Consider the following 22,381-nt stretch of genomic DNA (forward strand, 5'->3'; position numbering starts at 1 on the left):
ATTTCACGGTGTCATCTGTGTGTGTGCATTATAATTTATATAATAATATAATATTATCCACGATAACCGCGACCTGTAGCATTGCGCGTCTCTCTGCAGAGCAGTTGGCGGCATGATTATAATATATTATTATTATTATTATTATTATTTGTCGTCTCCGGACGGCTTTTCATTATAACTCCGCAGCCGACCTTTTTCGGCACGCTATCGTTTTCGGCGGCCGATCGCGATCAATTAGTGCGCGTTAAATAGTTCTTGATGAAACTCTGCAAAGGTATGGGCGGAAGCAGACGCCTCTCGCTGTCCGTCACGATGACGAAATCGAGTCGGGTGATCTTCCGCAACACGGCCAGCACCACGGTTCGGTAACCGCGGTACTCGGCCAACGGGTTGTTTTGCAGCGTCAGCGATCTGAGCTGCGGTATCTGGTTGATCCGGGTCAAGACGCACATGGTGGCCAACAGGTTGTGGTGCAAGTACAGCGTGCTCAGGTTCGGGAACCCGAACAGCGCATCCGACACGTCGGTCAGCCGGTTGTGAGACAAGTCCAGCCAGCAGAGGGCGTCCGGCTGCCGGAACAGCTTGTCGACCAGCAGCCGGATGTCGTCCAGGCCGCCGGTCAGCCGGTTGTGGCTCAGCAACATCGACGCCGTCTTGTACTTGCCGTCGCGCTTGGTCGGCACGCCGAGCATCCGATACGAGCTAACGAAGCCCGTGGTGAGCACGCGCATCAAGCTGGGCTCCAGCGACTCCAGGTCTTCGAATGACAGGTCTAGTGGTTTGGCCCGCTTGTACGAGAACGGCACTTTCGTCGATTCCATCCAGCTGTATTTATATATAAGCACGAGTACTGTGTGTATTATTGTATCGCGTGTAAATTTGATTTTTCTTATAAAATTTTGTTAAAAATAGTTAATATTTCTCATATCAACGGCTCAACCTATGTAGTGGTGTGTAAATTTAATAAACAAAAAATTTTAAAATTCATTTTACATGCATGTGTGTTTTTTTGTTAAGCAAATATCTGTAAATACATCCTAATATTATAGTTTATTTATTTACTAGCTGATCTCACACTGCGTTGCCCGTGACAAATTAAATAAATTGAATAAAGAATTCTATTTTATAATATCTATTTATAATTTTATGAAATGTTTGTAACTGGAGAGTATACATATATACTCGTAAGTCGTAATAAAACAAATATAAGTAGCCGAGTAGGTAAAACTAAAAGCTACTCATTAAAAATGTTATTTACCATTCTAATGAAGCCGTACTAATGACGAGTAAGGGGCACTAAATTGAAAAATAAATTTATATTTTTAGTTATAAATTTTAAATATGATTTTTTAAGAAAATTAATTTTATAACTTTTTTAAATATCTATTCATGATGATCGACAAAATAGTTATTAAGAATCCTTAATGCTATTTTATACTACTTATAAAAAATGTGAAAATATAGAAAACTGGAATATAAATCAGACAAATCATCGAGGTAGGTACTAATATTTAAAAACTTAAACGTAAAAATAGACATTTGTTCGAGTTTTATAATTTATTATAAATTATATTATAATAAGAAATTTAAAATCTTGAATAAATAAGTTTCCATAATTTATTGGCATAAATTATTTTTATCCTTAATTTATTATTACTTAGTGTCTTAGTAAACAAATTAGTTATTGAGTTATTTATTTAAAAATTATTACATAGAAATTATAAACATTATTAAAAAAATATAAATAAAGAATTTGCGGATGCATACAAATTGTATTCAAAAATATAAAAGTATTTGTAAGTATCTATAAATATATTTTTAGGTATACAATGTACACCAATTCTAATGCTTTTATAAAGTATCTTTTAAAATATTGCTAATATTTTATTTGTATTTTTATATGTCGATTGGATACAACCAGAAAAACGAAAACTGAGAATTCATATTAAAATATTTGTTTTTTAAATTAAAAATTTTTTCTTCTTATTATTATTTTATTTTTTGTTCGTTTTTTTATCGACAGCAAACATTTAAACATGGTTATATTCACTATTAAAGTGGTATACCTACGTATACATATATTTTGTCTATTACTTTACAATTATTTTAATTATGTATTTATTTACAGGCTTAAACAGCTGATATCATTAGTCAACGACATTACAGATTTGTATTATGATAAATTAATAATATTTGCAAGTTGAAAAGAAATATAAACATAAATATTTGTTATTACTTATCATTTATCAATAACGTATACATTTTCAATAAGAAATGAGGAAAAAAACTCACGATGACATTATGTTACAGGCAATGTTTATTTTAGTGATAATCTACCTACGTATTTACGTACTACGTTTCCACGATTCCATATTTGTAACATTTCATACCATATCTATTACTATGAATATAAGAAGAATAGGTTTCCTAGTGACCTAGTAACTTTACCTAGATTAATCATTAAATATTAATAATTTATTATTTTATATTTATCACCTATAATGACTAATATATATTTATTATTATATCTAAGGGGTCGCTACACCGGCATTTGTTTTCTCTGTCTATCTTCCACATAATATAGGAACAAAGATACTCCGTATTTCCACGATTACGACTCTCTAATTTAGTTTAGGCCGTTTAGGGAAAAAGCACCTATAATATTTTTTATAAAAAAGAGTATTTCCTGTGCATTGACCGGATAGATTTTTAATATTTACATTTTTTATAAATATAAGCATGTTTTAATTTAAAATAATTTCGATTATTTTTAACCATTAATAATTTATTCAAAATTATAAATATTAAAAATTTATCCGGTCAATGAACAGGAAATACTCTTATTTATAAAATATATAATAGGTGCTTTTGCCCTGAACTGAACCAGAGAGTCGTAACTCGTAATCATGGAAACACGGAGTATCTTTGTTCCTATATTATGTGGGAGATAGACAGAGAAAACAAATGCTGTTGTAGCGGCCCCTTAACTATGAAGTATAATGTATCAACGAGCTACGGCCTAGGACTAGGCAGTGAGAAATCATATTAAGAAAATTGAAAAGGGTGTATTTTGTTAATAATTTTCCTAAATTAATTTTTGAGAGTGTTTTTACAAATACCTACTATAGGTAATAGGTGTATAAAAAAAAAGACTGGCACAATATAAATTAATAACTTTGGTACATGTAATACAATATAAAAAATATCGTAGGTATATCCTACAATATACACTATACAATATATATATATCGTTTATTAGTTTATTACAAAATGTGAAATATGTTATATGTATAGGTGATATAGTTTATACTTTATGATCGACAGACAATTAACAAACGACAATATTCAATAGTTTTGGATAACCATTATTTGAAATTTAATTCCATTTACTCAAGTAATAAGTAACTACTAGCATAGATTAATAACATTAGTGTTATTAATCTATGCTACTATAGTATTACCTACCTCGGGCTATCTACCCATATTACGTTTATAGATATACATATACAATGTAGCTATATATAAATATGCTATTATAATTTATAGTTTGTAATAAATAATAATAATATTGGTGGTGCATTTTTATTATTAATTATTTCAAAGTATCCTACTATTCCAACTGCTTTTATCGTAGGTATGTTGTTTAAAGATTTTTAAATGAAAACCGAGTGCAAACAATTATTATTCAAAAGGCGATTAATAAATAATTTAAATAAGCACGCAGACAAACGAATATTAAATTAAAATAATGAAATTTCTGCTTTCATTTGTCAAGAATGTAATATAAAAAATATTTTATCTTCAAGTCTTCCATGCAGACAGTTTATATGTTATACTGTTATAGTGTGTCGTAAACCTTTGATCGAAACTTTAAGCGCTTACATTTTATAACAAAAATAATAAGAAAAATTCATAAATTATTATCGTTGGTCTTGTTCGTATGTCTGCCATATACTACCTATAAATATTTATACATATACATTTTGTCCATTTTGATAAAAACATATTAATATTTAATATCAATAATTTATTTTTACAGACTCACGATAATTTGCAGAACCAAATTTTTCGACTAACCGTTGGTCAAAACACTAAATATTGCCCATACATTTATATAATAAACTAATTAATATAATATAAAGTCTTACACCTTATATAGGCTATAATGGCTAAATAGTTATTAATGTTTAAGAATCAAGAGTTAAGGGCAATAGGTGTATTATAATATAAATATGTATATGTATATATTGTATAAATTAGGTCTTTAAATCCTTAAAATTTTTGAAATCAACACGTTACATGTAGGTCCTACATGGCTACATTGTATAGGTAGTTACTTATAATAATATCTATTATTTATAAAATGCTAACAGAAAATAAATGAGTGTAGTTTTATTGATAAAAATAGCAAATCCAAAACCCGATATGCAACAATTATTAGTGTAGGTTGTTAGTAAGAAAGTAAAAAATATGGGTTATTATATATTAACTATATTATATAATATAGGTGCAATACTATAATATTGTTAGTTACTGTTCAGTTTAAATAAAATTGAGAATTTATCATTGAATATCGTTTTAATTCGTAATTTATACCGAAATTATTGTGGCCGTAAAGAAAAAAATCAATGAATAATAAAAATGATGACATTACGTAACGAGTTTACAAAATATATATTTAAAATATTTAAATACATATACATTCCCAAAATGTACAAAAGTCTGAACTATTATGCGTTTATATCGACTATAACTGTGAAACATGAATCATAAGTCATAACTAGGTATTATTACATTAAATATGCATATTCGGTTTAAAAAAAAAAAAATCAATTCATAATACATCCTACACGTGATGGTTATTATTAATTATTATAGACAATGGTGTACTGATCGATTATTTTTCTTTGGGTGATGTAAATTAGTATACTTTTGTATATTATTATTTTGTTTAATAATTTATGTAAATATTTCATTAATATGTACAAATTAAATTATAGTACTTATTACTAATAATTATGTATTTATGTGTATATATATTATATAATATAATAATAATATATAGCTTACTAATACTTGTTTAACTCACCTCTGCAGTCTTCGAAAAAGTAGTGCACAACTTACACTACTTTACAGAATATATCATAATATTTTCCTTGAGGGTTGAGAACATGTTTACGATAACTTCTTTGGTGACCTTATCAATCATTTAAACTGAAACCTGGTACACCCGTACAGGTTTGCCTTATTTGTCATAATTGTTATCAATAGTTAAATAATATTTAATTTTATTAAATAAAGTACCTACTTATCTATCCTTAAACTTAGGAGGAATTGGTGGAGATTTAAGGGAAGTACTGAACTTATAATAGTAGATAAAGGTCAATGCATTTATGAAGGAATACACAAGAGCATTATATAATATACGTTATTATGTTGTAGGTCATAAGTAAACTGGCTCCTGGTGCGGTTAGTCATCATAGTAAAATAATATAAATCGTTACTTTATTTAGATATATAATTAACACTTATACATAGTTATTATCTATATAAAGCGGGATGTTCAATTTACAAATTTATCTTTAATGCCGAGTAAAATTTAATCATTATATTAGTATATCCTAGGTGTTTTATTTTTAATTAATTTGTCCTACATTATTGAGTTTGGTTCCCACTATAAGTGACCATCAGAGATATTTACGAAAAAATACAACTTATTTACAAGGCCATGCATATTATGATGAATATTATTTACATTCCAAACAAACTGAACGCTGATAGGAAATTGTTAGTTTTGAAATATATAACATGTGCTTTTTTTCACGGTAGACATGTTTTGGAAGTCAGTATATTATTATACATGTATATAAAAATATGATACACTACAAGATACAAGGATAAATATTAATAACCACTGATGATATGACTGTGCAATTCATGAAATTTTAAACTTAAAGGTTAGGTTTCAAATTATATTTCTTACTCTTTAGAGATAATATATAATATGTAGGTAAGTATCTACCATAATAAAACACGATATTATTATATTTAGGATATGAATATATTTTTAAATGATCTCAAACCAATTAGTTTTGACAACCACAAATTATAAATATAAATAAATTAATCTATTCAATTGGAAAACGGTTAAATTTTAAATAAACTTTCAAGTGCTCACTAATAATATTATAGATTATTACAAAATACCTATCTAAAATCATTATTTTTTGTTTAAAAATCTATTTTCGTCTAAATAATTTAAACTTTTTTTTTTTTTTTTATTAAAAGAAACTTTGTAAACAATTAGCTTCGACAATTATGATTATAAATATTACATAGAAAACAATATTAACAACAAAAATAATATTACAAATAAATTAAATTTTTAAACCAGTCTGGTTGATGAAGGATATAAGTGAGGTAATAATTGGTACATTTGGTGAAGAGAGAATGGATTGAGTGTCGAGTTTGACATTAAAGGAGTGGATTAGGGTGAAGAGGGTATTGCGTTGGGGAACCAGAGAGGGACAGTGAAAAAGTATATGTGAGATATCGCAAATCATGGGATCGTGAACGTGGAACATACATAAAGGAGAGTCATTGAGAGAAAGTTTATAAGAGTGAGAAGGTAGTAAGGTGTGTCCAAATCTTAGACGTGAAAAAGAGGTAATTATTTTACGATTTAATTTGAGGTTGTGAAACCAAGGGTGAGAGGGGATAGATGGTGAGATATTTTTGTACCAAGAGGCATAATTGGGGGCTAGTCCGTTCCATTGGTTGCGCCATAAATTATAAATATGGTATTTTAATAAGGGACAAAAATCGGTCCAGGGAATTAGAGTAGGAGAAGGACAGCAGAACGAGGAGGTAGATTTTGCAATGGAGTCCGATATTTCATTTCCTTTTATACCAGAATGGCCGGGCACCCAAAGGAATTCAACTATAAAATCTGAAAGGGTAAGTTCATATAGAAGTTGCCTGATCCTAATGGAAATAGGAGAAGGACGGGAATTGAAAAAATCGGAGGAGAGGCTAAGAAGACATGATAAGGAATCGGAGACGATGAGATAACTGCTGGGGGGGAGGGCAGAGATGGTCGAAAGGGCTTCTAATATTGCGAAGCATTCCGTAGTGAATGATGAGGCAGAAGAGGGTAGATTATTAGACATGGAGATGTGTAAGTCAGGAATGAAAAAAGCGTAACCAGCCGAAAGAGGGGAAACTGAACCATCTGTATAAATTAGGGTGGAATTTGGAAAATTATTTTGAATGTAGTCTAAGAAAAGATTGTTGACGATGATGGGTGATATAGATTTAAGTGCCTTGGAAGTAAAGTTCAGAAAATGTCTGTTGGTGTGAACTATAGGTGAGTAGGAGAGAGCCAAATAATTAATTTCATATAAGGGTAATAATTTAGAATTGGTAACAAAATTACGGATTGAAGATAAGGAGTATGCCGTGGAGGCAAGAATTGGGAGAGATTTTTTAACGTAACGCCAGGAGAAGTATATGTCAAGAAAGGAATTAAATATTGTGGAATGACGAAGGGAGAAGTTTTTTAGTAGAAATTTACCAGCCAACCATCTGTTTCTGATATTAAAGGGGGGGCATGCCGTCTCGATCTCAACGGCCGCATTAGGGGTAGATTTAAGGGCACCAATAATTGACTTAAGGCAGGAGTTTTGGAGATTATTAATTTTTTTCCAATGTGAATAGGATGCGGAGCCTGATAAAAAGCATCCATAGTCAAGTTTGGACCTTATAACAGCTTTGTAAATGATTAAAAGTGTGGAGGGATGTGATCCCCACCACGTATTGGAAATTGATCTAAGGAAATTGGCCCAAAGAGAGGTAAATTTAATGAGATGTTGAAGATGCGGAGCCCAGCGTAATTTGGAGTCTAGTGTTAGTCCTAAATACTTTATGTTCTGGACAATTGGAATTGGAAAATCGTTTATAGTGATATCTAAAGAGAGAAGGTAACGTCTTCTAGTGAAAATCATGGCCTTACATTTTTCGGGAGCTACAGAGAAAAAGGAAGAAGATAGAAGGTTTTGTAGGAGATTGAGCGAATTGTTTAAAGAGTCAATAGCGAGATCGATATTTGAATTGTAGGAGAATATGACAAGATCATCAGCATACACTAGGCACTCATGTCCAAGTGTATTTAGTTGTTTAATAATGAAATTCATATACAAATTAAAAAGAATGGGACTTAGGCAGCTACCTTGGGGTAGACCTGTGTAAGTGGAGCGTATGTTTGTAGAGCCGTATGGGGATGTGAATTTTAGAGTTCTATGTGAAAACAGGAGGGAGACAAGGTTAATGAATATAGGGGGTAGTTGGAGTGAATTAAGGTGAGATAGGAGAGTTGGTATATGGACAGAGTCAAAGGCACCACGAATGTCGATAAAGGCTGCAGGTAAAAAATGTTTGTTGTTAAAAGATTGGTATATTTTACTCGAAAAATTTGCGAGGCAATCAAGTGTACCTCTTCCTTTTCTGAAAGCATATAGGTTGTCAGAGAGAATAGAGTTATGTTCGAGCCACCAATCTAGGCGGTTTTTTAGAATAAATTCCATGGTTTTGCATAACGCTGAGGACAGGGCGATGGGCCTAAATGCAGTGGTAGAGTTGGCTTTGGGAATAGGTATGACTATAAACTCTTTCCAGGAGTCAGGAATTTTATTGAGGAGGAGAATTTTGTTGAGTATATTCAAGAGGTACTCGACGGCATTAGTAGGAAGGTGTTTGAGCATAACAGGGGAAATGTTGTCAGGGCCGGAGGCGATTGATTTACGTGAGGCGATGGCGGCGTTTAGCTCACTTAAGGTTATAGGCATGGAGATTATGTGATTAGTAAGTGTATTTGAGGCAGGCAAAATTGAATTATGTAAGGCTTCAGAAGATGAAGGGACATAACATGGTGCTACTTTACAACAGAAATCATTGAACCAACTGTCATTGTGAGGACGAGAGCGAGTAACAATACTATTGCGAAAGCGTTTAGCGGTGGTCCAGGTAGATTGAATGGATGAAGAAGGGTTGAGGTTCGTACAAAATTGTTTCCAAGCTAGTCTTTTAGATTCTTTTAAGAGACGTGTGGTTGCAGCGCTGGCATTGCGATAAGTAAGATAATCTTGAACGGAGCCTGAGCGAATGAAGGTTTTATATAAGGATTTGCGGTTGGAAACTGCTTTGGAACAGGAGGAGTTCCACCACGGGGGAGAGGGAGGGAAATTGTTAAGGTTATTACGTTTGATAGGAATTGTTTTCTTAGAAATATCTAAGATCATATGAGTGAACTGTTCATAATCTTTTAATGGACATGTGTAAGTGTTGAGAAGAGGGATAGAGGAATTGATGAGTTGAGAAAAAAGGGGCCAGTCAGCTTTATTGAGGTTAAATTTGAGATTGGGGGAGAGATAATTGGGTAAGGTAGATCTGTTATTTGGTAAGGAGTTAGGGTTTGTAACATTGACAGATATGATAATAGGTAAATGATCACTTCCGTTAGGATCGTCTATAATGCGCCAGGTTGAAAGCCAGAATAAATTTGGAGTGGATAAGGATAAATCAATACACGAATTGGTTGAGTTGGGTCTGCCTACATGCGTAGGTGAGCCGTTATTAAGTATATTAAGATTAGAAGAGTTCAACGCATCGTAGATTAAGTTACCCCGTCTGGTGGACGTAGTGGAACCCCAGGCTGGGTGATGGGCATTAAAGTCACCTGTAAAGAAAGAGTTGTGATCTGTGAGTTGGAAGAGAGAGTACCATACTTCAAAGGGGATAGGTGAATCATTTGGACTGTAGCAGGACCAGAATGATGTATTAGGTAAACCGTCAATATTTGTTATTTTTAGACCAATTAAATCGATATTATTTTCCAAGAGAAGTTGTTTTAAGGGGGGTTTAATTTCTATTAAAGATACATTAAGTGAGGTATGGGCGGCAATTGCGACGCCCCCGTAGCCATCGACTCGATCTTGTCTGAATAAATTAAAATGAGGAATAAAGCAATTACGGGATGGAAGTAACCAAGTCTCAGAAATAAGTATTATGGAACAATTATAGGAAGATACGAGGTGTTGGATAGAAGGTAGTCTTGCAGGAAGACTACGAACATTCCATTGTAGAATATTGACCATTAGAAGAAATAACGGAGATTTTTGGAATTGAGAGACAAGACATAAGGGATGATTCAATTAAGTTTTGAAGGGAAGAGGGAGATAAGGGAGAGAGGCTAGGGGAGTTGGATAAGGATTCGGAGAGTTTGATGCAGAAGGCATTGACCCAGGTTAGATCAAATTGAGGAGGTTTGGGATCCTGGGACCGATTTTTACTAGCATAATCTATGAAGTGCCCATTTGGTAGGGAAAAATTAGATTGGTTGGGAACGTGAAATTGTTTTTGTTTAGAGTGAGAAGAATGATTGTTATACTTCCTATGAGGTGTATGGTGGTAATGTGATTGAGAGGTTAACGGGGGGAAAGAGTTAGTGGAGGTATCCGGAACTTGATGAGAAGGATTTAACACAGACTGTTTATTAACAATATTTGAATAGCTAAATGCACTTGAGGAGTAATTATTTTTCTTGAGAGAGACTGCTTCGCGGAAGGGTAAGTTTTCCGTAGCCATAATTTTCTTAACATCCCTTTGGAATGACCACTCTTGGCAATTCCGGTCAGTGGAGAGGTGGGGGAGTTTACAGAAGATGCAAACTGGATCTGTTGCGTTGATTGAAGGGCAAGTAGTTAATGAATGGTCATTTAAGCCACAGTGGCTGCATTTGGATTTACTGCGACAGAATTTAGCCGTGTGGCCAAATCGCAAACAGTTATTGCACTGTATGGGAGAACGGACGCTAGGAGAAATTTTGAAAATGACGTTGTAAATTGATACGGCATCTGGGATTTTGGGGGATAAAAATTTTATTTCCACGACACGAGTAGGCGTTAGGACATTATCCTTTTTGATTGAAATGCGTTTGAAGGCAATAGCGCGGACTGTGTTATCAAGTCCTTCCCAGAAATCTTCTTCGGTTAGGGAACTATCGACTCTGATAATTCCGAAAGAGTAGATAAGCGTAGATGGAATATATGCTGTAAATCCAATGTTTGCGAGTAGAGGGGAGGTGAGAAAGTTGTTGGCTGAAACTTTAGTATTGAAGGTGATTTTGATTTTTTTATGACCAATTGGTTTGATGTTGTTGATGCCAATGAAATTGGTGGAAAAAATTTTTGCATATTTTAACGGGTGCCAGTGATCAATTTTTAGGTTGATATCTGAATGTTCCGCAATGGTAGTGAACGGACCGTTATAATCCGCGGAGAAAAATTTATTAAGTTGTTCGGAATTACGTAAGGACTGTATATCGTTGGAATCGTAATTTATATTAGTGTTTGAAATATCAGCGGTGTATGTTGTATTTGCGGAAACGGGAACATTAGCGTGATCGGTTGTAGAATGCGATAAATCTATATCTATATTCATATTATTAGAGGCCGTGTCATTAGTAGAATGAGATAACGAAATGTCGTAATCGAATGTATTGTTGGGCATATTTAATACTGGTGGATTATTTTTAATCTGCTGTAGAGTGGGAGATATAGGGCTAGTTGGAGTTGATACCTTCTTAGATTGAGATGCTTTTTTACTTGTCTTGGTGGTCCATTCCTGATCCGTGTTGTGTGGTCTGGAAGCATTTGGTGCTTTTTTTATTTTACCGACTGAATTGTTAAGAGCGTGCGGACGATTGTCGTCGCCGCCCGAAGACGACGCCGGCATTATACAAAAGGCGATAGCAAAACGTAGATACGGAGCGACAATTAACGAACGACTTGCTTCGATGGTTGACTTATCGCGACTGAATTTAAACTTAAAATAATAAAATAAATATATACAAGATTGTTTATAAATGTTTAAGATTTTTTGGTTACAGTATGAACTAGTTATATGAGAAATTTATTAAATTAAATTTTTAGTTGAACATTTTATACATTTTTAACTAATTATTTGCAAATTTTTGTGATTTTAACAAATGTTGTCATCATTTCAACGTCAAATGCTTGTAAATAATAATCATGAGTACGTATTTTAAATATTATTACTACATACTTCAATAATTTTTAATTCATAACTTTTTTATATACTCAAAAGAACAAATTTTATGGCATTTTGTATTTAATTTTCAAACTATAAAATTCTACTTGTCGTGTATTCATTCACAAAAAAAATTAAAAACACACATCATTGTTAAATCAGTATTCCGCTTTAAATTTAAAACAGAAAATTCCCTACAAAATAGCTAGCTGTAAGTTGTTATTAACTTATAAGTTAAAATACAGACATGCTGCTTATATTATGCTGAAAACCATTTTTAATAGATTCGTGAAATAAATTGTTTAAAATGTATCTAAATACTTTTTAAATGTTATTATGTTTAAAAAATAATACTATACATAATTGTAAAAAGATCCCACGAATAATAGTTTCTTTAAATACAACGAAATAACTAAAATCATTATTTTATTTATATGTAACCTAGATATTTTGCTATATTGATTTTGTTATAAGCTAAATATTTATGGGAAAAAAAGCATACAAGTGGGTACCGCTCTATTATATAATAGGTATCGAGTGAGTCACTGTGATGCATATGTTACATTTGTATTAAATTAAACATCATTCAATCATTGTGTAAGAAAAACGATTCTGAGAGAAGATGGTGTCTATCAGCTTATATCGCTAAGTATACTTCGTAATATTTTGATATTGCATATTAGAAAAAGTAATATATTTATTTTACTATTAGTAATACAGTACCTAGTTTGAATTATTTTTTGCGGAAAACATTGCATTTTAAAATATGTACCTACATTGTGTATTTATGTGTATGAAATACGTAAAAGTTTTATATCTCCACGTGGTAACAAATAATTTTTTTGAACTATAATAAAATATTGAATATTGTTATTAATAGTTTAAATATGCAATTATTGTAATTTCATTCAAATTTGAAATTTTGAATTTAATAAATCTATAAAAATTATGCATAGGTTTATTATATTCATTAGATTTTTTGATTTCAGTATGAAATATTTATAAGAAACTTAGAATTAAATTTCCAAATCTTAGCTATAAAAATATTTATATATTGTAATATCTATAAGAAATTAAGGACTTATGTGGGATAACGTATTAAATTTTCAAGTATTTTTACACAATGGGTAATTCTTATCGACATGTAAAAATGAAAAATTTTATTATGTACCTGACATTTGTATAAAATGATTTTATAAAAACTTGGTGAAATTTTTAAGTTATTTACGATTTATTATTTTCGAGTTAAACAAAAAAAATAAAAACGATTTTGTTAAAAACTGAATTTATTATTTGAAACCACCCTCAAGGGTACACAGTATGTATTATACACATAAAAAAAAACACTTTATTACTAATAGTAAAATCAATACATTTATTGCTCCACTCAGAATCTAAAAAATATATTTATACAGTTATACCTATATATTATTCGAATAATTTTTGCTTGAAACTATCTTTAAATGTTTAAATTAAAATTTTCTATAAATGAAAACATTTTTAAAATATATTGACTCTTTTTGAGCTATTTAAGACATTTGCAATTATAACAGTATTTTACTTTTTTTCTATGAATTTTGATATAAAACTTTCGCTTAATAATAGGTTCCTTTAAGTTATTATAAAATAGCTGTTTAAAAGTATTAAAAATACTTAGATACGATTAAAATAAGCAATTTAAGTTAAAAATGTATATAAAATGTACAATATTTATAACTAAAGTTTAAATACATTTAATACGATGTTTTTCATATGTAGTTCGTGCTGAAACTAAAAAATCTAAAAAATATATAAACATTAAACACAATTATTATTTTTTATAGGTATTTCATTATTTCAGTATTTCAATTTTAGATTCGATATTTTTAAACGAAGAATTATTATAAAAAATAATTATTTTATGTTCAATATGTGTTACATGAAAATATGAAATATAACTAAATATAGTTATGTATTCGTAGTCACTTAATATTCTGCATGTAATTATCTTTGTTTATTCTAATGTTATACATACCTATTTTATCATTTTTGTACTTATAAACTCGACGCAACCTTAGTATATTATGATTAGTGAGGCATTTCGTATGGTGATATATTATCGAATATCGATTGCGCATATATGATGTATGGATGCGCAGTGGAATACCAACACGCCTGAGCCCGCGAGACATCGATCTATCGGCCGTGTGCCGTGTGGTATTTGATTATACCTAAATAATAAGCAATAAACAGTTTATTATAAACTTATGTACCTATATACCTATACATATGTGTAACTATGACCACATTACCGCTACATCTAAAATAAAAATGACGATATAAAAACACAGAGGTTCTAAGATTACGGGTTTTAATTGAAGCTACTCGTACACATAACACGAGTATACACACACATATATGTAGGCGTAGGCATATGTAAGTACTAAGTATGATATATAATTTTTTATATTATATGCGGGCTATGGCAGGGCGTTGCCCTTGTTCACCGTGGACCACGGGGTTTATATTAATGTGACACTTTACGAGTGACACGCCCAAGTAAGTTAATTAATTGATAATAATAAAACAATATAGGTATAATAACGTATTATGGATTATAAATAGATGAATCAGAATTCGTATTTACATATATATATTATAATTATACTATACATGTATGATGAGTATATTGAATGCTGACATTCAATAAGTCTGAAATACGACATATGTACATCACACCCGTAAGACTAAATGGGTGTGTTAGTGTATAGACATAATAGGTATGAATGATGTATTATATTTTCGTGATCCAAATTTCCGACGGTTTTCCAATTACCTATCAAAATAAAATGTTATGAGACAACGAAATCATAAATATATGATGAGTCGTAGAAAATATGAATCGAATATCACTCTACATATGGTATTAATATATTATACGTATACTACTGAGTATATAGGGATGACCGGCCGTGATTTACGATTCTTATTGCGGAGCAAAATAAGAATGTAAATTATAATATACATGTATACTGTATAGTATTCAACATCTAAAATAAATAGTGTTTAGTTTGCAGCTAATATAGATATAAAATATGTATATTTGTTAAACAAATTATATTCGTATGAAAAAAAAATCAGTTGATGGGGATTTTTGCAACGGTTATTACCTACTATAATTAGGTATATATTTTTATGTTTTTTCATTTTGTATTCTTTTTTTTTTTACTTATACATTGATCAAATACACATGATTAATCAGCGTATACATTATACATACGGTTTTCATACAACATTAATATGTTATACTAAAAATGTGTCATACTTATATAAATGCGTGACCATTGTGATTAAAAAATGCATTGGCGATACTATTTTATGCTTTTCTCTACCTCCGCATTTTAAATTCGTTGCGATTATACATAATATTATATTGGTTATAATAACATTTTTGATAATTTATTGGGTATCTCCGCACTTCTTAAGAAAGCGGTCAAATATTACATTAATAGAGGATTAATTTTGAGTCGAAGACGAAAAATCGTTGAAGGTGTTAGGTGAAAAAACAAAAAAATAATAAGCCATATTTTTAGTTGGTTTTATACAATAATACGTATATAGTAAATACTAATATGTAATTTACGTTTATAGAGGACATATACACGGCGACAGCTAATGCTAAAAATAAAACAGTACATTAACACTGTAAGATACTGTATTATTGACATGACATGGGCAATATTTTCTAATGGTATTTTCATATCGCACTAATTTTAAACGTGGAATAGGTAACAATATAAATAACTATTTATTTTAGCATACCTCACATCCATGCATCATAAATGCCTATCCGAAGCGCCGGCTAATCATTAGCCATAATTTATTATTGTTACATATTAATTATTATTATGTAACATTGTTCATATCATGTTGGTTTTTACGATTATTTAGTTATTCAACAAGTAATAAATATTTTTAAACTAATAAAGCTGAAATTGAACTGCTGCAGCTGATTGTAAATTTTCTATGTGCCACATTTGTACCTTTGACGGAGACCACAAATTTTCTTTTAGAAAGTAATCATTATCCTATATTAGGACTTAATGTGTAATCTCAATCACTGACTTGAAAATAAAATATATAATAATAATTAACCTTTATTTTAATTTTCTTGAATGCGATCTTTCATGTTACTGAATTTTATGCAATTCTAAATCATTTTATTGATTAACAGTTAACTTTCAAATAAATTTAAATAAGCTTATTGTGTTTCAAAAACTTATTACCGATAAATATTAATAAATGTACCTAATAATATTCTTTTAATTAAAAAACGAAATCCTTTATTATTGTATGAAAATCTAATTAAATTGTACTTTTTAAAAATATTTACATTATTATTTTGTAAGTTTTGTTTATATGTCTTGTGAATCTTTTAGAATGAAAGCTTTTTTTTTATTCAGTTATTCTCGAACTGATTATTCATTATTTATAAATACCTGTGTACTATTATTTCTTATGTTTTTTTTTATGCATGTTATAGTGATTTTTTTTTTGTTCTTCTTAAATATGTATGTAACATATTAAAATGAAATTTTTCCAAAAATTTAGAAAAAATATTGCATATTGTGATGATTCTTAATACCCTAACATATTTTAAACACAAATATAAATAATATAATTTATAAATAAAATCTTTAAATTGAATTTAAGTTAATTAACAATATAAAATTAATTATTTTTCAAATACAAATAACCATTAGTACAAGAAATTAATTTAATTCATTACAAAAATTATTTAATTTATTTGTATTTGTTATTGAGTTTAATACTAATTTATTTTTATGTTTATTATGTATTTTAATTTCTTATTTAAATTAGTTGCAAATATATTATTTAAGTAATTTCCATAGATTTTCTATAGCATAGATAACAAGAGCTATTTATAAAATAATATAAATATAATGGTAGCATATTTAAAATAGGTACCAAATACCTAGTCATAAAAGTACTATACTTCTTACCTATAGTCTGTCCAGCAAGAGAACACGCCGATTCTGCACGACCCCCCGCGTCACCATACTATCAAAACTGGTTTGCTTATGGCTGGGTATCATTAGGGAATGCGCAGAGTTTGATTTTGGTCGGTTTGCGTTCTCTCACTGGAGAGAGTATATAATGAATCTTATAGGAAATATTTTATTCATATATTAAACAAACATAAGCATATAAAACGAGTATATTTTTCATTGAAATATAGTCATTTTCTTTTTTCTTTTTTTTATAGAATTAAACTTCAAGTATAATTATTTTAGAATTATAAATAGCATAAGAATAATATATTATTTTTAAAAAAATTGCCTTTAAATCTTTCAACATTAAACAATAAATATTTACATTACATTTTCATAATAGCTGCATGCTGCATGTAATAATAAATCAAAATATCATGTACCCATATAATAAATTTGTATAATTTTCTTTAGCTATAAAACATTTTATTAAGATTAATAAAAACGGTCAATGATATTTCATCAAAAAGGAAAAAAAAGATTGGTAAACACTATACAATATATTGTAGATATAAACTACACACTATATAATATAACCATTGATAGTAATTATTTGTTCATAATAAAATTAAAATTATAAGCAATTGTTTGAAATCAAATTAACAGTATTAATTTTTTTTTCATCAATCGCACAGTACAGAAATAACTAAAATATTTATTTTAAAGTAACACACGCATACACACATACACACATATTTATTATGTATAGTATACATATTTATGTGTGTATGCGTGTATAAGCGTACATTTATTTATATTTTTGTTTTATAATAAACAACAATAACTGCTTATAGTAAAGGGTAATCAACTATTTAATTTCACATTTCCAATGCTCGTGGCCTGAGTTAAATTATGAATCAGGTCTAGACGTTGCATTTCTGATAGACTTTGGAACATACCCATTATTACATCTGATGTAACTTCAGGTGTGTCCTGTTAACAACAAACAATTATACACATTAATGTTAGAATAAATAAACTTTTAGATTTTAAAATAAATATTTATGTTTAGTTCAATCATATTTACATTTACTGTGGATGTGACTTGATTTATAACTGCATCTTTCCTTACGCTCTTGATGTTGCTTCCAATTAATGAATCAGCTACAATTGTGCCATCAGATTCATCTAATTGACTCGTCAACCATTGTACTACGGCTTGATTGTTATCCCACAGATAAGACTGTAAAAAAAATTACATAAAATATTATTAATAACTTTTTTGATAGGAGAATTATTAGAGGCATTTGTGTTGTGTTTATACAGGTAATCTTTTATTTTTTTTATTAAAAAATAAAAACTAATAAAATGTATAGCAAAATAACACTTACAGCAGTGGTGCCTTTGTCTTCAACAAACCATCTTCTCAGCATTTCATAGGCAACATCATCTTGAATAGCATCATTGGATTTTGTTATTACTTTTTGGATTTGGTTTTGTAATAAACGCCGTTTAAGACGCCAATATAATGTATTACGAGATTTTTTCCATTGAACAATATCTTTGATAACACCTTTACTAAGCATGCATTTAGGTGTATCATGTAAGTCAGCAAAATGAATTGCTACTTGATGGTAAATAGGTTTCAACACTGATACTCTATCTGCAACGTTCTTTTCTATTTCAACTGCTTCTTCAGGAGTTGGGGTACCATTAGCTTTGAGACTCAAAATATTTGTATCAATTCTGTGAATAGATTTTAAGATGTCTTTTTCACGGAATTTAATTTCAACAATTCCTTCAGGTTCTAGAACACCACCCCTGTAAACAACAAACATTTAATATTTAGATTTAGGTTATCATTATAATAAAACTTACACAACTAAACAATTTTTTATATATACGATTATAAATATAAAATTAGTATTTTATAGTGTTATTATAATAAATATAATATGAAGACATGATAATTGGTACTTATACATAAGTACAAAAGTTATTAATTAATTGTACTTAAAAATATTTTTGTTTTGTATTTTATTACATTCATCTTTTACAAAAAAATGTATTGAATTAATATGATAAATCATATATTTTAACACATTATATATACCAAAACTAAAAACTAATAAAATAGATCTTATGGATCTTTTAAGATAGAATGGACTGGTAAAAAACAGATGTGGGCGCAGCTTTATAAAATAATTATAGGTAAAATTTGATAAATTCTTCTACCCCTTCCCCCTTCTGAAGTTAAAGACTTTCCTAAAATTAAATATGGCTCTTGTTGCCAGTTAATTTTATCTTAGTCTGTGAAGAAAATTCACATATTTGTAATAATGTATAAAGTAAATAGCATTACTTATATTATCAATATAAATTAAATTAGTTTATATTTTTATTGATGGAGCAATTAAAATGTTCTAATAATTATCATTTACAGATTTGGTTTAATCATTTTAAGAATATACATAGCAAATATTATGATAATAATTATTATAAGACAAAGATTTGTGCATCACTAAATCAATTTGGTTCAGGATTTTTTAATTCTTAGCATTATATAAATAAAATATTGAAATTGAAAGTATTACCGGCTATCTGGATCTGCATACATCTCAATATGCCTTGGATTAATAGTAGTATCTACAACAGCCCATGCTCCTCCTCGCAACTCACCAAATGGTGGGATATATGTGATGATTGGCTGATTGTATTGTCTTAGTTCATCAACAATGTATGCACCAAATTTCATAATTTGTTCGTACATGTCTGATGAATAAAGAAAATTTAATTAATTAAACTCAAATGTTGAAATGATGATCACAAAAATTCACAGCAACAAATTAAATAAATTTAAATTGAATAATGGTTTAATTTTATAATTATAAATGGAATACCTTTCATTCCACCAGAAAAACCTCTCCAGTTAGCAAAGATGAAAAGTGGTAAATCTTCATGAGCAAAATCTTTAATGGCTTGAGATGTTTTATACGCGGAGTCTGGGAACCATACTTGTCCAGCTTGAGACACAGTCTAGTAACATAAATACATATATTAATACATGATATAACAATTAACATAACATAAAATAAATATGATGATTACCTTAGATTCCGAATCCAAATTGGCAGGATCTGCCGGTAAAGTGACTTCTACTGTTCTTGTTTCAACAGCAATAACACCAACTGGGATTCCTCCTAGTCTAGCTCTTCCACAAACAACAGTCTGTGCCCAGGGTTGCATTATTTCATCCCATGATCCTTTATCAAAGAATCCTGACTCCCAATGGCCATCTGAATAAATACATTTAGTCAATATATTTTCAAATAAGTAATTTCTGGATATATTAATTTAATATAAAACACTAACTGGTATCTTCTTTTCCAGCAATCATCCAACGAGGATCATATGGGACTTTGGTAGGCACATAGTCTATATCTCTTTCTACAGGATCCACACTTTTAATCACAGGCAATGGAGATTCTTTAGTTTTTGGAATGTAAGAAAGCCACTTCAGAATTCTGTACACACCATCTAAGTCTCTAGCCTCAGTCTTGTGTGACACACCATTATTATACATAATTTGAATACCACCTAACTGATTGTTAGATGCATACACTTCACGACCAAGAAGCTAAAAAAATAAGTTTGAATTTAACTGATATTTTTTCTTAAATCTAAATAAATAATAAAAAAAAAAAACAAACCTTATTCAAAGCACTGTATCCTGTTAGAATAATATGAGAATTCTCAATTTGAATAACGCGTTGACCAAGTCGTACAAGATAAGCCCCAATACCAATAGCACGACAAGTCACCATTGAAATTGTAACAATATCTTGATACGCACGAGAAGTTTCACCAGCTATCATTCCGGCGAATTTTAAATTTTCAACACCATAACCAAAATCTTTTCCTGTTTTCAAATACCAGTACATTAACATATTTCTTAAATATTGTAATAAATAATGTGTTGTTATTACCAATAATGTCAGTTAGTTTATATCGTGGTTCTCCTTCATCTTCAATTAATTCTGCTTCTACAGAATTTTGACCAGCTAATTTTCCATAGTCATCTGGTGTTAAGTATAAATATTTGAATCCCTAAGATGAAAATAATTCAAATTAATAACAATAATAATTGATATCTTTAAAATTATAAATATTTATCTAAGTGAGAATAATTTAAAAGTAATGATATTTACTTTTTCCGGATCAGATGGATCTTCCCAGGCTACATTGAACAAACTTTTTATTTCTTCTGCAAGACCAATACGAGCTCCACTGTTAGCTGATATATAAATACGTGGGATTTTTCTTCTTCGTGCTTCTTTAGAAGCTAAATCGAAGACAATATCTTCTTGTGGACCAAATGAACCAATGTTTACAGTTAGATCATTAGCAATTACAATTATATCTCGACCAGAAGGATACTCTGGAGTATGCATTGTAAATCTCCAAGCAACCATACCAGCCTTTATAATAAAAACACAATTTAATATATTTTAGACAAATATTGACAAACATTAATACGTACAGTATTTTCACCAGAAAAACGTTTCTGTTCAATTAAATGATTGTCTTCAACAACAAGTTCAACATAGTCAAACACTAAGCTACTTTTTAAAACTCCATCTAAAAAAAAATATTTTTTTATAAAAAATGATATACATGCAAATTTTTTTCAGTAAACTAACAACTTACCATTTGGATGTTCCAAAATGTATTCTTGCCACAAAGTTTCTATCATTTGTCTAAACATGTCTGGAATATCATAAACATAAGTTGTTCCGGCACTTTGAGCTTGGAATCTTTTTTGTTGCAAAAAGTCTTTGGTTACATATGGAGTAGAAACTGGAAGTCCATGTAATGGTCCTTGCTTTGATTCATATGATTCAAATTTAATCTGTAAAATAATTAGAATTATAAAGTAATTGGACGTATAATTGGAGGAAGCTTCTACTAAAGGTTAAACTACACCCTTAGTATTACAATGTAAAAATTATGAAATGTTTTTAATACACTTACCATTCCTAATTTAGAGTCGGTAATTTCTTTATAAAGGCAAATATCCAAATGATAACCGCTACCATTTGCAAGGCTTAATCGGACATTTGAAGTTTTACTGGTAGGCGAAGGTCGTATTGTCATTCTAAGCTCAGCTTGAAGAACTCGCAATTTCCAAAGACGTGGACCATACCTCATTACCATATTAGTCACACTTTCTTTAATCTAAGCATAAAATAATATATATTTTGATGAGTAAAAATAAATAACTAATC

At 29.8% G+C, this 22,381-nt stretch overlaps 3 protein-coding genes across 8 annotated transcripts in view; all 3 read right to left on the reverse strand.

Moving 5' to 3' along the window:
- Window positions 1–230: 230 nt before the first annotated feature.
- On the reverse strand, window positions 231–821 carry LOC132925325 (leucine-rich repeat-containing protein 51-like). Its single transcript, XM_060989732.1, has one exon. It carries the CDS (start codon window positions 819–821, stop codon window positions 231–233), a length of 591 nt encoding a protein of 196 aa, XP_060845715.1.
- Window positions 822–7,857: 7,036 nt separating this feature from the next.
- Window positions 7,858–11,872, reverse strand: LOC132925326 (uncharacterized). Its single transcript, XM_060989733.1, has 3 exons — window positions 10,124–11,872; window positions 8,492–9,993; window positions 7,858–7,928 (listed from the first exon to the last, which is right to left on the reverse strand). The coding sequence occupies exons 1-3, from the start codon at window positions 11,788–11,790 to the stop codon at window positions 7,858–7,860; spliced, it is 3,240 nt and encodes a 1,079-aa protein (XP_060845716.1). The 5' UTR covers window positions 11,791–11,872.
- Window positions 11,873–17,810: 5,938 nt separating this feature from the next.
- Window positions 17,811–22,381, reverse strand: part of LOC132924094 (acetyl-CoA carboxylase) — a 44,049-nt gene continuing 39,478 nt past the window's right edge. For all 6 annotated transcript variants that reach the window (XM_060988192.1, XM_060988191.1, XM_060988194.1 and 3 more), the window contains 13 exons: window positions 22,128–22,331; window positions 21,804–22,005; window positions 21,637–21,734; window positions 21,305–21,574; window positions 21,083–21,203; window positions 20,807–21,015; window positions 20,469–20,733; window positions 20,205–20,392; window positions 19,997–20,132; window positions 19,691–19,868; window positions 18,488–18,917; window positions 18,184–18,339; window positions 17,811–18,089 (listed from right to left, as the gene is read on the reverse strand). In XM_060988192.1, coding sequence (XP_060844175.1) covers window positions 17,961–18,089; window positions 18,184–18,339; window positions 18,488–18,917; window positions 19,691–19,868; window positions 19,997–20,132; window positions 20,205–20,392; window positions 20,469–20,733; window positions 20,807–21,015; window positions 21,083–21,203; window positions 21,305–21,574; window positions 21,637–21,734; window positions 21,804–22,005; window positions 22,128–22,331 — 2,586 coding nt within the window. In that variant the 3' untranslated portion in view covers window positions 17,811–17,960. The remainder of the gene's footprint in view (window positions 18,090–18,183; window positions 18,340–18,487; window positions 18,918–19,690; window positions 19,869–19,996; window positions 20,133–20,204; window positions 20,393–20,468; window positions 20,734–20,806; window positions 21,016–21,082; window positions 21,204–21,304; window positions 21,575–21,636; window positions 21,735–21,803; window positions 22,006–22,127; window positions 22,332–22,381) is intronic.

This window comes from Rhopalosiphum padi, chromosome 3 (genome assembly GCF_020882245.1).
Source record: "Rhopalosiphum padi isolate XX-2018 chromosome 3, ASM2088224v1, whole genome shotgun sequence".
Classification (NCBI taxonomy): domain Eukaryota; kingdom Metazoa; phylum Arthropoda; class Insecta; order Hemiptera; family Aphididae; genus Rhopalosiphum; species Rhopalosiphum padi.